The sequence below is a fragment of the Pongo abelii genome, chromosome 1, assembly GCF_028885655.2.
Source record: "Pongo abelii isolate AG06213 chromosome 1, NHGRI_mPonAbe1-v2.0_pri, whole genome shotgun sequence".
NCBI lineage: Eukaryota > Metazoa > Chordata > Mammalia > Primates > Hominidae > Pongo > Pongo abelii.
Genome location: NC_071985.2, coordinates 163338763 through 163354736, shown reverse-complemented (window position 1 = coordinate 163354736; position 15974 = coordinate 163338763). Strand labels below are relative to the sequence as shown.

General features: G+C 34.3%; 1 protein-coding gene across 11 annotated transcripts in view; it reads left to right on the top strand.

The window, feature by feature from the left end:
- The window catches only part of LRRC7 (leucine rich repeat containing 7), a 1078250-nt gene that overhangs the window by 710426 nt on the left and 351850 nt on the right, over positions 1-15974 (top strand). For 10 of the 11 annotated variants that reach the window (XR_008514343.2, XM_054533117.2, XM_054533085.2 and 7 more), the window contains one exon: positions 10856-11058. The exons of the other annotated variant lie outside the window; for it this stretch is intronic. Coding sequence is in view for 9 of the 10 variants with exons in the window: in XM_054533117.2 (XP_054389092.1) it covers positions 10856-11058 (203 nt within the window). In the remaining variant the exon portion in view is untranslated. The remainder of the gene's footprint in view (positions 1-10855; positions 11059-15974) is intronic. 11 annotated transcript variants of the gene reach the window in all.

The following is a 15974-nucleotide window of genomic DNA, read 5'->3' as shown; positions in this document are numbered from 1 at the left end:
CATAAGTTGATGTTCTTTAGTGTTACAATGATTATAAAGATGGTGAAGAGTAGAAGACACACCAGGAAAGCAGCATTATTTTTAAGTATGGAACAGAAGATTTTAAAAAGAAGACAAATTTAAGCTTCAATAGGTGCTCCAAACTCAAATTCTGCAGATTTTGTTTAACAATGCACACTATGACTAGAAGACAATGACCTAAATAAATTAAAGAGTGAAACAGAATATTCCATCAACCAAAAAGTTCCAATTCACAGGTTTCTGTAACATCAGCTACTGTGATGTTTTAAGGTTTACAAATTATAATTACAAACAAATAAAAATCATTCAACATTATTTTTAAAAATATAAGTTTTACCATAGATTGGTAGGGTTGACATAGATGAAGAAAATGGATGAAAGATACTCAGTTTTGGGAGTGGTGTAAGCTAGAGCATAGAATAGGGAAAGTGTCTTCATGGAAGTAGAAGGTAGAAAAACTGAAAAGTTCACGCCTGTAATCCCAGCACTTTGGGAGGCCGAGGTGGGCGGATCACAAAGTCAGGAGATCGAGACCATCTTGGCCAACATGGTGAAACCCCTTCTCTACTAAAATACAAAAATTAGCCAGGCATGGTGGCATGTGCCTGTAGTCCCAGCTACTCAGGAGGCTGAGGCAGGGGAATCGCTTGAACCCGGGAGGCAGAGGTTGCAGTGAGCTGAGATCACACCACTGCACTCCAGCCTGGCGACAGAACAAGACTATGTCTCAAAAATAAATAAGTAAATAAATAAATAATAAATAATAACTGAAAAGTTAGATTAAAGAGAACTTGAATGTCAAGCTAAAGAATCTTGTAGAGCACCCTTTCATAAAATGGGTAATTCAGAATACTCATGAGGAAAGATCGGTTAATGGGTAAAAAAATACAGTTAAGAGCAAAGGAGCAAGTTCTAGTGTTCAGTAGCACAGCAGGGAAACTCTTATTTAGCAATAATGTATTGTATATTTTGAAATATTTAGAAGATTTAGAATGTTACTAACACAAAGAAATGATAAATGTTTGAGGTTATACATATCCCAATTACTCTGATTTGATTGTCACACATTGTACACTTGTATTAGAATATTGCCTGTACCCCATAAATATGTACAACTGTATGTATAATTAAATTTTTAATCTAGAAAACATTGGTTTGAACAAAGATAAGTGAAGTTTTTTAATTTATCACAAGATCTCTGCCTTAGTTCATTTGTGCTGCTATAACGAAATACTGAGTAATTTATAAGCAGTGGAAATTTATTTCTCACAGTTCTGGAGGCTAGGAGTCCAAGATCAAGGTGCCAGCAAGTTCAGAGTCTGTTGAGGGCCCAGTCTCCCCTTCCAAGGTGATGTCTTATTGCTGCATCCACTGGATGGAATTGTTGCTGTGTCTTCACATAGCAAAGGAACAGAAGAACAGAGCCTAAACTGGTTTCCTTTAGCCCTTTTGTAAGGCATTAATCCATTCATGAGGGAGGGGTCTTCATGACTTAGTCATTTCTCAGAAGGCCCCACCTCTTGATATCACCACCTGGGGATTAAGTTTTAACATGAATTTTGAAGGGGACACAGTCAAACCATAGCAATTTCCTTAATATTTGCTTAAGGACTTTAGCAAAGTCCTTAATATGCTAATACATATGGGATTATGATCTCCTCTCAGCTTATGTCTAAGAGGAAGATGTAACCCAGGAGCATGGTCTGGGAAATACTGTTGTTGAAAATGTTGACTCAGTGAAGCTTTTAAACTGGGGAATGGATGTGCATTTTAAGAGATTAATTAATATCTTAAATGTATGTGTCAATACGTAAAAAGGATAAAACTCTAATATTTGCTTTTATAGCAATTATAATATGCAATTATGGATTTATTTAAATAACTTTTTATTTGATGTTCCTCTCTCTTACTATCCAATAAATTCAATAGAGCAGGCACCATAGCTTTTCAACTCATTTGTGTTATTCAACATATAAACCAGTACCTAACATATAGCAGACAATTAATAAGTATTTATTACGTGTCTAGAAATAGTGTACTTTTGTACAGTATTTTCATTGGCATTACTACTAGAAGATGGCAAGGGTCTGAATTAGATTGACTGAATGGTAACGAAAGGAAAAGAAAGACATAAAATATTTAATATAGAAGGAAAAAAGGAAAGAAGGAAAAGCAAAAGAGGACTGCAAAGTACAGAATTAAGATAATTAAAGTATAACTAATCAAAACAACAAATTATGAAGGAAAGCACAATATCTAGTAAGGAGGAGTAGGAGCTTAGTAAATATATCCAAGTTCTGCTTTTGACAAGTGGAGTTTTATTTAAATTTTGCATCTCATTAAGCCGTTAGAGGCAAAATCAGGGATGATGGTCTATAGTAAGAATCATTCATAGAAAGAAGCTCTTTGAAGTCAGGAGATGAAAATTCCTGTGAAGACCATGTAGAGAAAGAACAGAAGCACGGCTGTTCTTAAAGGAACTAATTTGCCTTAAGTAGAACTTAAAATATGTAATAAGCTCCTTCTTGATAACAGGCACTCTGCTTTTCTTCTTGATTTCATGTTTATTTGCTGATATGATACATCAGCATTAAAGACCATAAGGAGATTTGTCCCAAGATCAGTTCGTTGATCTTGGTGAAGAAAAACTGGTTTCCCTGTATTGATAGCAAATCAAACCATGTACAAGGATTACAGACTTTCTGATATTGTAATAAGATGAAAACGAACCCAAGAAATCTGGGTAGTTTTCAAATGTGATCATTTCAAGAGTCAAAATATCAAATAAGCCTCAGATGCCCCTTTTGGAGTACCAGAATCACCGTGTAGATTCTCTTGTTAAAGGGGTTTCAGAGATGTACTTGAGGGTAGGTAATGATTTTAAAGATGTTCTTGAAGTAAGACATGGAGCGAGGCTGGCAGATTTCCATATCCCTGTGGCACACTTATAAGGAAAAAGGTTTCTCAATGAATAAATCAGATACATTTGTCATTTGAAAAATGCAAGACTGTGCCAACTAATAAGGACAGCCAGGATATTTGTCACAAGAAATCTTGGAAAGACTGAACTTTCCTTTGTCTCTTTCTCTTTCCAGGTATGGAATATTAGGCAAGGATAACATAAATGAGCATTGGTCTAAAATTCTAGAGAATGCATAAGTATTGAAAGTTGAATGTTCTTAATACATAATTGTCGTTGTTTCTATCTGCTTTGTCGTTGTTTCTATCTGCTACAGGCATAATTCTCAAGTGGTTGAAATTATCTTTGGTTTAAATTGTCAGTAGGGAAGGATTTGAAGAAGGTAGCAACATGAGTCTCTCTGTTATTCACCTAGGTTAGGCCATCGCTAGCAAGCACTGCTGTTCAAATGCATTTGACTCTGGGGGAGAGTATTGAAAAGGAAGTTACTGACTGCACACTGCAGTTGTAGAAAAAGAAAAATCCCCATTAGATATTCAATTTAAATTGAAAACAATATAATTTAAGAGAGAAGGGAATCCATGCAGCATTGTGGAGAAACCAGAAAAGGATGTCCTTATCTTTGATTTTAAGAAATGTACTAGAAGGGCCTTAACAGAAAGAGATGAATACCTGTTTTCTTCTTGCCTTTTTTAATCCCTTTGAAAAACTGCGAATCTAAGAATTCCTCTTTTGGCTGTGTGCAGACATGTGATAACACAGGAAACTGGATTGTTACTGACTCAAGTCCAAATACTGGGTATAAAGCAGTGTGTTCTCTAATGTATACTGGACAGTGGCCATGTTTCAGAAAAATGTGGATATGTACTTCCATATATTATATGTGTAACATATTTGTGATTTCTTGTGTATTATGCTCAACTCAGTTTCTGAAACACTTTCTCCATTCCACCGTATTGTATGCTCATCTTTTTGACATTAAAAGATCACTGGATAAGCAAATTGTTTCCATTCCTGCTGCTTCCTCATTCTGTTTTGTACCTATAAGGTATCCTTTACATAAATCATTGTCGTGTGTCTGTGTGTGTGTGTGTGTGTGTGTGTGTGTTAGAACTACTTCTGGTAAATTCATGTCTGTAAATTCTTATATGCTGATATATAAATATTGCTATCAAGGTAATGCAGAGTTTGTTAACAGGAAAATCAATGGCTTTAGGGCAAAGATAATGAGATCCAAGCCTAGGTCTACTAATTATTCTGTGTATGACCCTATGCACATCATAGACTCACTAAACCTAAATTAGTTTATCATTGAAATGTGGAAAATAACATATGATCTATTTCTCATGAAAAAAACAAGGTGATAGATTGTAAATTGGTTTGAATTTTTGCAAGTATTGTACAAATAAAAGTAATTAGTCATATTTTACACCCATATTCATCTGCTTATACAGTTAATATTTTAACATATCTACTTTAAATCATAGACTTGGCAAGTTACCAGAAATACATATTTTTGAACAGTCTAGGCATGCTCTCTATCCTCATAAAACTTTCAATCTAGTAAAGAAGATTGATATTGAGTAATTAAAATATGATCAAAGTGAATTACAGCATATGGTAATATAGTCCCAAGAATCATAACCTACCTTGATGAACAGAAAGAAGCCATTCTCCCTTTTTCATTTAAATTTTTTAAAGCAAAGGAAATGTACCTTTGTGCCTTATGCAGAGGCAGCCATAGATCTGAAGGCTCTAGTATAGGAGAGGTCATATAATATTAAAAATACAAAGAAAGCCATAAGTGCAAAGAGCACAGAAAGCAGTGAGAAGAGTGGTACCTGGCCAGGTTGTGCAGCGGGGCTGGGTGTGAATCTGGAAGACAAGAGTCAGACAATGAGACCATATCGTACTTGGTAGGTCATAGGAAAAATTTTTGACTTTGCTTTGAGAACAGAGAGGAGTCGTTGAAGTATTTTCAGCAAAAGAGTGACATAATCATATTTGTGTTTTCAATAGGTCATCTAGCTAGCTACACTGTGGAGTGAGAACAATAGAAAGAGAAACACAGGAATAAATGCAAGAGATGATAATGGTTTGCACTAGGTCAATAGGCAGTTGAGATGAAGAAAAACAGGCTGGTTCATCTCCTTTAATGTTTAGGAGATGGTGATTGTTAAATGTGGAAAGTGAGAGAATTGAAGGAATCAAAATTGATACCAAGGTTTCTGTCTTGAGAAACTAGGTCAGTGGTACTGCTGTTTGCTGAGATTGGTAACACGGGGGGAGAAGGTTTGGGTAGAACAGTAATTGCTAACACTAAGTAAATGCTTACAAGTTGAAGATACAATTTTAAGTGTTTTGTATGTATTCTAGTATTTTACACATGAGGAAACTGATAGAGGTAAAATAATGTGCCCTGGGTCACATAGCCAGGCAGTTTGCTCCAGCGTCCAAGCTCCTGACAATGATAATGTGCTATGGACCACTCAAGAGCATCATGCCAATTATGTGCATGTGACATACAACTTCTGAGAAATGCGCATCTTTGCAAACTGTGAGATGCCCATAAAACATAAAGTAGAAATGACGAGGGAAGTAAATCTGCTTTAGACATTTAAAAAAATGTACGGTCATCCACTTACCATTTAACTTATGATAAATGAAGTGAGAGTAGGGAAAGTTGAACGATATTGTAAAGAAAAAAAAGGGTACAATTAGAAGGGTAACAGTCTAGGGGACAAATTCTAACACTGTAACTCTCAGTGTCTAGGTAGAGAAAGTGACACCTCGAAAAATTGAAAGGGAAGAACCAAAGTGGAAGGATAAGTATCAGAAGAGTTGATGTCAGGGAAGCCAAAGGAAGAGTGTTTTTAAAAGGACAAAATAGTTCTGTGCCCAGAACTACTTGCTAATATGTCAACAAAGGAAGGATTAAAAGGATAAAAGGAACTAAAATCAAACTTCCTTTAAACATTGAAATTAACCTCCTGCTTTCCTAATGTATCTATTCTTACAACAAAGACTCCACTAACATTGAAATAAATCTCTCACTTTCCTAATGTATCTATTCTTATAATGAAGACTCCACTAAACTCAAAGGAATACATATATATATACACACATATATATATATTCTCTATCCTTACAAAATTTATATATTTATATATATATGCAAAAGTATATATATGTTTATATATATATGCAAAAGTATATATATATTTTGCAAGGATAGAGAAAATATGAAAGGAGACATCAGCAGATAAGAAACTTCAGAAATTTTTAGAATACAAGAAAGATGTATATATATTTATATAAATGCAATGTATATCTACATTGCATATATATGTGTGTACATATATACATATATATGTAAATATATATATATATAGTACAAGTTGCAAAGCACATTATTAGCAACATTATAACAAAGTACCCACAAAGGGATATGAAAATAGATTATATACCACAGACCTTCTTAGAGTCTTGGAAATATTGGGTACCAGGCAAGAAATTGGAAAGACTTAGTATTGAAAATAGGAAAACTGACTGAAAGTCCCTATATACATAGTAACATGGCTATACCCCAGGCAGAAGACCAGAATATTTTTCTCCAGAATTATTTTTCTGGAATATCTTTTGGCTTGCTGCCAGATTACCCTGCACTAAAACCTATCAAGCCTGCAAAACTTCCAGTTAGCTTTTGAGGGTTTCATTCTTCAATATAGGAAGACAGTCAGGGATCACCAGATATTTGTGGACAACCTTTACCATGGGGAGCAAGGGAAAAAAGACAGAAAGTCTGTAGTTAATATCTTCTGAGAAAATGAAAATGATATGGCACCTTGAGACACAAATAGGATACTATGAAAAAAGATCGTTCGGGAAACAACATACAACTCTTGTAAGTAAAAATATGCTATTAGATAAAGGGTAAGTCAAGACATGGATTTAGGAGATAAAGTTGTGAAAATCTCACAGAAGATAGACTAAAAAGACAAAAACATGGAAATTTCAAAAGAAAAAAATACTTGAATTGTAGGATAAGTCCAAGAGATAGGTCCTTCATCCAGTTAATAGAAATCACAGAAAAATGATTTTTTTTAAAAAATGAAGAACTTATCAATTAAATAATAACAAAAATTTAACAGAATGCAGGATAAATGCTTCCAGAGTGAAAGGACTCATCATGTACCTAGTATGATAGATTAAAAAAACACATCAAAGCATATTGTCATGAATTTTCAAGAGTGAGGAAAAATAAAATTCTAAAATTTTCTGGTGGAGAAGAATGTGGGTGTGAAATAGGATTTTGAATAAGAATGGAACTGAGTTTCCCTGGAAACTAGAAAATATGATAAATAAAAACTTTTTTATTTATAAAGAAAAGGTATTTCTGACATGCAAGTCCTCAAAAAATATACCTACCATAAATCCTTTTTCAGCAAGTGAACAGACATTACGTTCCACAAATGAAGGAATAAATCTAGAAAGAAAATGACATGGGGTCAAGAAAATAGGAAATATAACACAGGAAAGAAATGAAAAATTCACAGGATGATAGTGAAGAGAAATTCTAGGATGACAGCTGGAAAAGCAACCACTCCAGACCAAATCAAAAACATATGTTATTCCTAAAAGGTTACTCCAGAGTGGAGGTTAAGAGGAGTCATGGAATAGCACTACAATCAAGCTGTTTAGAAATTCAGGGGGAAAAACCCCTACAAAGTTGAAAGTTATTATGTGTGGGGAGCATAAATCAGGAATAGAAGGAATTGTGATTGAAAGTCCGTAAACTGGATACCAGATTCATCAGTGAAAGAATGGGAATGTACAAGAGATTGGTAAATGAAAGGTGTGAGGACAAGTAGAAAGATATTAATACTTTCTACTTAATACTTTCTAATTAATAGAGCATAAGACCATCAAATGAACAGGGATTTTACAAGATGAGAGAAGAGTCATAGTTTTTAGAGTGCAAGGGGGACAGCAATCCCAACTTCCAACCAGAAATTGGCTAATGAGCATGTGATGTGAGAAAATAAGTATGCTCTACTTTTAAAGGCTATAAGGTATCTAATTACCTTACGGGAGAACCAAGTTTTAGCTGGGTCTATGAGGATGGGAGTGAGGAGCATTCAATGAAGAGAGACTGAGCCTCAATAAAGATGTTTATCATGGTATAGACACAACTGAAGAATTCCCATGGAGCAGAGGGGAGAGAAGAAGCTGGGCCAGGGAAGTAGTTCAGCCTGTTGTGGGATGAGCAAAGAAATAAAAAAGATGACTAGAAGAGTTTGAGTTAATGAATTGGAAAGTGCCCTAAGTGAATAAAATTTCAAAAGTTTTGGTAAACAGTGGACACTGGCCAAATGGTTTAGGTTCAGGCCTGAATATTCTGTTTTTCCTGTTGGTTCATAATTTAAAATGTGCAATGACAGCAACACAGACATCAAGAAATAGCCACGGTGAGTGAGAGACGTTGGGCAACAAGAAGCCTGAACAATTGATTTATTATTCCTCTGTGGATACAGAAGCAAATGGGTGTGTGCCTTGGGTCAGCTCTATTGCATCACTGCGGGGTGGGTTAATATGACTACTAGATACTCAAATTAAAAACCTGGAAATCTTTCAAGACCTTCCCCTCTCTCCCACAGCCTCTCTTTCCACCTCTCATTTAATCTATCATCAACTTTTAGATGTGGCTTCTTAAATATCTTCCCAATCCATCACTTCTTTTTATCCTCGCTGCCACTACCATAGTGTATGCTATCACCACTTCCCTTTACAACCGCAATAATCACAACAAACATTTACTAAGTGCTTATTATATATAATATGTTAGATACTTATGAGGGTGCATTTACTGGGTGCCTGCTATGTGCTAGATGCCAGGTGACATGAAAGGCATCAATCCTAAATCAATAATTTCAAGTAAGGTTATGTAAAACAATAGTTACAAAATCTTGCAATTCTGGTTCCCAGAAATGAAAAGAACAGGAGTTGGAGAGAGAAAAAGTAATGGAGAAGAAAGGTCATCTTTTTAAAGGTTTTTATTCAGCCTTCTACAGATTACCATGTGCAAACAATCATCTATAAGTATTTATTCATGAACCTGTCCCTAGAATATCCTTTTATTAATTTCAGAAGTTGAACAATGAGAAAGGATCACTTTAGGCTGAACATCTAACACCTCTTAAAGCATGTTCTACTTGATTGCCTCCAAATATTTTTTTTTCTAACTTTTATTTATGTTCATGGGGCACATGTGCAGCATTGATTACACGGGTAAATTGTATGTTGCATAATTTTGATATACAGATTATTTCATCACCCAGATAATGAGCGTAGTACCAAACAGGTAGTTTTTTGAATCATCACCCTCCTTCCGCCCTCCACCCTCAAGTAGGCCTCAGTGTCTATTGTTTCCTTCTTAGTGGCCATGTTTGCACAGTGTTTAGCTCCCACTTATAAATGAGAACATGCAGTATTTGGTTTTCTTTTCCTGCATTAATTTGCTAGATAATTATTGTCTCCAAATTTGACTTAACATGAGCAATTTTAAAAACAAAATGCTACATTGTTTTTATAAATGTTACTAATTTCTGTGTAAGCAGTAAATTTGTGTTACTAAGTAAAAATACATTAGCAAGTTAAATGCAAGTTTCAAATTCATGTTTATTAAGTTTTAATTCTGTAGTTGGCAAACTGTACTGTGTACTGTAAATTTAAGTATAAGTGAAACAAGATCTCCTCAGAGAACTTGCCTGATACATGGGGAAATAACACAAACAATTAGGAAAACAATATGATTAGTGGTGTGGGAACTCAGAGGAAGATGCTACTCATCTTTCCTGGGAAGACATTCACAGAGATAGTGACCTTTTCATTAAAATAAGTTTTTCAAGCACTTATCAGTAGCTGATGGTGATTAGGAGGAGAGTCCCAAATATATTCGTTATTCATTCATGCTTTCATTTGTTTATTCTACAATTGTTGTTAAATACATACTATAAATCAAGTACCAAGATAAATACAAGAATGAACAAAATAATCACTGCCCTGAAGAGGCCTTACTGTTTAGGAGGAAAAAACACATGAAAAACAGTAGATTGAATAAAATGTTGACGGTGCCATGATAAAAGTCTTTGCAAAATTTCATGGCATTTGGTCAGTTTAACCTAGAGGAATAGGAGAAAGATGTGCCAGGAGTGTCACAGGAATTTCTACCATAATTACAAGTTGTTTTATCCCATATTACAAGGTTCATAAAGATAGATCCCCATTTGGAAGTGAATAACCAATCCAATTATAATCTGTAGTTTCAACGGAATAAAAACTCCATGAAAACAAGGTCTTTGTTCAATGCATCACTGTCTCCACTAGAGCAGTGCCTAAAACAGCTGTTATTCAGTAAATATCTATTCACTGATGAAATTTGTGGGCTAAAAAGAGTACAATCATAAACTTTGGGATTGAAACATGAATATTTTTACAGAAATGGGAAAAATGTTTTTTCCCACAAATTCTGGAAGTTTCTGTTCTACACTGTAATTTGTGTAAAAATAGAAAACATATTATAGCTCCATGTTTCAAGTGAGGAGGTAAGCATGATAGTAGCATTGAACTGAGACAGGATTGTATCCTAATTCGATTCTGCCATTCCAAAGCGATGGGAAATCTCTTACACTTTTTGAGCACATTTTCGAATTTGCTAGATGGGAATAAAACCTATTTCACATACCTCACAGGGCTGTTTAAGGATTTAATGATACAATGCATGTGTGTGTCCTACTTTAAAGTATTCTAGACTATATACCAAAATTAAATTTCTAAGCTTTAATTATTACAAGAATGCCTTCCAAGGGCACTGGATAAGCTGTTTTGTTTTGTTTTGTTTCTGTGTTTTTCTAGTGCAGTGCCTGGAGATGACCACCAAACGGAAAATCATCGGCCGTCTGGTGCCATGCCGATGTTTCCGAGGTGAAGAAGAAATCATCTCAGTTTTAGATTACTCCCACTGCAGTCTTCAGCAGGTGCCAAAGGAGGTCTTTAACTTCGAACGAACATTAGAGGAGCTTTATCTAGATGCCAATCAAATTGAAGAACTACCCAAGGTAACTTTTGACAACCTAAAATATACAATGTAAATGAGTATTTCATAACTTTCAAAGACTTTATTATAATGATAATGTGAACTATGGGCTCCTATCTAGGTAACTGGCAAGTCATTGAAATTGATATAACTTCCCCCAATATTCTCATCACCTTTGAATATTGCTCCATTTATGATTTCACAGGCCTCTGTTAATAACAAATTGAGCTCTATGGAAACCACCATTTGATGGATTATGCCTGGTTATCTTCATTTAAAATGACCTCTATAAAAATATAGAGTAGAGGGTTTAGATCAATAGTTTATGTTTAGAAAGAAAGGAAAAATATGACACTACTCCAGAACTGAAAATTTGTATGTTGTACATTAAGGTAACATTATATTACAACCTTGAATTGTATGCTCTAAGTCTAAGAAATGCTTTTACACACATTAATACTATTATGAAAAACAAGTTTTTGTACCTGTATGTAAAATATTTGATTATTACAAGTAGCACTGGATGTATGTGGCATATAACTAGTAAAAAGTTTACTAGGAATTTGAAACTGTCAAACTTTGTGCACATGCACACACACAGACACACACGTGCACGCCTGCACACACACTGCAATTATGGCATTGTGCCATGCAAAGAAAACCAGGTCTCCTGTGACCTTATTCCTTATTGCAAAAAAGACTGGATGATAAGAGATTAGCTAAAGCAGACCAAGACCACACAGCAGAGAAGTTCAAAATCTAAATCAAGGGATCCTAACAGTCACCTAAGTAAGTAACCCAGATTAAGTAGTTAGCATGGCATTTACCTGTGAAGGATTTATACTGCTGAGAAGGGAAAAAAATGTCATACACTCAATTTGTGTTGCTTATGCTAAAAAGTAAAAAAGTATATTAAATATCCAGTAATCAGAAAAAGAATCTTCCACAATAAAAACTTGAAATTAATTATCAGAATCTGATATTTCAATATGCTGATCAAAATAAATTATGAATAATTATTTTTATTTAGAGTTATAAATTATCACTTGCCGGCCTTTTGGCTAAGATCAAATGTAGAATTATAAATTATGCTGTTTACATAACACTTCAAAGTTAAGAACTTTTTAACATGGACTTCAAAAACAATATACTTCATTTTTGACAATCTGTATTGTGTCGTCTGGGATATTTCCTTAGATGACACTATACACAGGTATAGTGTGTTTTTTAGAGGTAGGTCAGGCCTATAAAAAATATTATTGACCACATGGATTCACACTAGGATTGCACATCAACTAAAGCCTGGACTGAAATGGACTGTCTGTTGTACCAGATGAGCAACTACTTAAGGGCAAAAATGGCACCGTATTCATCTCTGTTTCCCAGTACATGGGCAGGCATGATGAATTTCGCATAATAGATACCGAGTCTCTGTTGTCCCTGACTGATAGAACAATGCAGAGAACTTCATATGCCACAGGACTTGATTAGCAAAAGTATATAAGGTTGAATAAGTCATAAATGTGGTAACCCATTCTAATTTAGGAAAATAGGCATGGGAGGTGGCGGGTTTCTAGGTCAGGCCAATCTAGGATTGCCAGAAAAAAATAGAGGACACCCAGTTATATTTTACTTTTAAATTCAGAAACAGACAACATTTTTGTAAAATTATGTCCCAAATTTTGTATGGGATACATTAACACTAAAATTTTTTTTTATTTACATGTTGTTCAAATTTAACTTATCATCCTGTACTTTTATTTGCTAAATCTAGCAACCCTAGGCCAATCTGGTCATTTTAAATCTTTTTCCATTTCTATGCAACAAATTTTGTAAGATAGGTAGTAAAAACATGGTTAATTTATCAAGCAAGTATTTATTTAATATCCACTCTACTACACAGTACTTGAAGCTTTAGGGAGGTTACAAGAGAAATAAATCTCGATCTCTGCCCTTCCGGATCTGACAACCTAATTATAGAGAAAAACTGAAGCATTAGAGGCAAGTGCTCAGTGATGTATAATCGGAGCCAAAGAGCCAAGTACCATTGTAGAGCGCATGTATAGAGAAGAGCTCCATTTTTGGAGAAGTAAGGGAAGAACTTGACCAAAAAGCACAGATGGAAAATTTAAGATACATCAAGAGTTGAAGGGAGCAGAGTTGTGAAGAGTCTGGAACTGCAGGGGCATGGATGTGGATGTGGGCAATATGTAGGCAGACTGGGGGAGGACTCAGGTTATGAAAGTTCTTGAAAGTCACATAGTATTGTTTGGCTTAACACATTGATAAGATAATTCCATTGAAAAGTCTTATACATCAAGGAACTCACTAGGATCCTAAGTAGGCTTGGAAGAGAAATTTTAAGATATTTTGTCTGTTTGGTTAGTTAAAATAATTGACTAACAATAATTAAAAATAATATGAGTACACCAAAGACTTAATATATTTTACCAGTGTATTATAGTTAAGGAGAATTTATTATCCTTTATCATTGACCTGCCTTATATATTTCAAAGAAGTTTTACATAATCTTTTAAGGTTTCTGTGAGTTTCAAGGTTGAATTTTTTTACTTTCATGAAACAGTCATATAAGCTAGTTTCCCTTAAAGTACCTGATATATTGAAATATGATCTAATGATCTGATATTGACGTATGATCCAAACAGTACATAGATGTATTTGTGCATTATTGGAAAAAAAAACAGGAAATACAAAAATGAAAGGAATAATGTATCAGAGTTCATTATATGTGTTTCAAGTAACAGAAAACCCAATACAAACTGACTTTACAAAGAAATAGGTTTGATTGGCTCTCGTAAGTGGAAGTTCCATCTCAGGACAGTAATCAGAATTGATGTGTTTCTATTCACCTTGGCAGGAACAAATTTATTCTGAAGCTGACTTTTCTCATGGTAGCAGAATGGCTGCAGGAGTTCTAGAGTTCACCTCCACAGCATCCAAAAACAGAAATATCTGACTCCTTAAAACTCTTTCTGAGAAGGACAAAAAATGTCTCCCCTAAAATTCTTCAACTAATTTATCTGCAGATCTCATTGGCGTTAATTGTGTCACATGTTTACTGCTGATGTAATTCCTTTGCTATCTGAGTACAGAATAAGCTACTATAAGAAAAGTGGGATTACTGTAATTGGGCTAAATAATAACGGGCCACCTCTGTAGAGTTGTGGCTGCTAGTAGCAGTACAAGGGGAAGGGGTGGAAAGGGTAAAACAGCTGTTGCAGAGATAACTATAATGTGCACTATAAAGAAACTGCTATAAAATAATTATTTCAGGAGGAAAAATGGCTCAAAATCAAAAACTATGTACAAAGTTTTTAATGGCCTATAGGCAGAGCGTTGAGCTCTTTAAGGATTTAAATCTTTAAAGTTAGATTAAATAAAAATTATTTTTGTCTGCCATTTTATTTTATGGTTTTCTTTGAGTTGTTATTCAGATTTGTTGAGTAATAAGATAGCCATTTTTATTCTTGATATTACATCAAGTAAGAATTATCTTTTATATATGTATTCTTTGCATTCTGATATTGTACACAGAGAATATTATAACTGGTCATGAATCTCTACTATAAGATGTTATATAATACAACGGGCAGAGAACAAAAAGTCAAGGTAAAATGCATTAGGGAAGATATATCAAGAGTGTGTCAGAAAAGATACAATAATAGATATGAAAGAACAGGAAGTATTTTGATTAGGAATAGTTCAATCTGTGTGTCTTAATTTTCTGTAGTCAAAGGTAAAAATACAAAATGACATGCCTTTCACACAGTGATAGAAATCCACGCAGCTTATAATTTAGCACTGTTTTGCTTGTTATTTTGAATTAGGAACTTAAAATTATAGACAGAGTAATAGACCATAACAGGTGCATATTACATATGAAGTAGTGTGGGATGGCAAATTTGAAAAAAAGCAATAAAGAGAAAAACTGCCAAAAAAACTTCTTGAAACTGAATAACTTTAAAAAAGAGATTATAATTAATTTTGGAAAAGCCAACATATGACTAAAATTGAAAGACCTGGAGAGTGAATTTGGTAGATGAAATTAATTTAACCACATGTAAAAGAAATGAGACTAAATTTTAAGCACCATACTTTCAACATTTTCTCAGCTTAAAAGTTTACAACCCACTCCAAAAATATTTTAGAGATCAAGAATCAGAGCTTTTGACCCAGACAAATCTGGAATTATATCCTAGCATTGGTATTTGGTTAGAAAAGTATTTTTCCTGGAAACCTGTTTCTTCATTAGTAAAACTGGGGAAGTAACACTGTCTCCTGTGGGTGGGTAGATGGATGGATGGATAGATAGATAGATAGATAGATAGATAGATAGATAGATAGATAGATAGATAGATAAACTGGGCAAGATGATATCATTGGAATACCTGGAATAGGAAAAATATTAAATAACTGGTATTTATTATTCTATCACAGCTGAAATAAGATTTCCATGTTAATTTACCCTGAATCAAACAAAAGTAAGATTATGTAACATCTCAGGATAGTTCTAGGTATTGACTATTTGACAAAAAATACTGTGGCATGACATTCTCTTTATCTGAAATCTTCAAAGACGTCTTCTAGGAAAACATTCCCTGGTCCATAAAACGTGATAGGGCTCTGACCCTACACAATTACATCGACACACTTGTGATAATACCGCTACTTCCCCAGAGAATTTTCTTGACTCACACAATAACAATATTACATTATTTTTATTAGAAGCAACCCTGGAGATTATTTAATTTAGTCCTCAATTTTTACTGATAAGTAAATCCAAAGGGAAAAGTTAATTGACTTTCTTTAGGCCACATGGCATGTTAGAGTCCTATCCAAAATTATTACCAAAGACTACGTATTAGGAAAGGAGAGGTTATGCTTCAGTAAAAACAAATCAGAATCTCAGTGGATAAC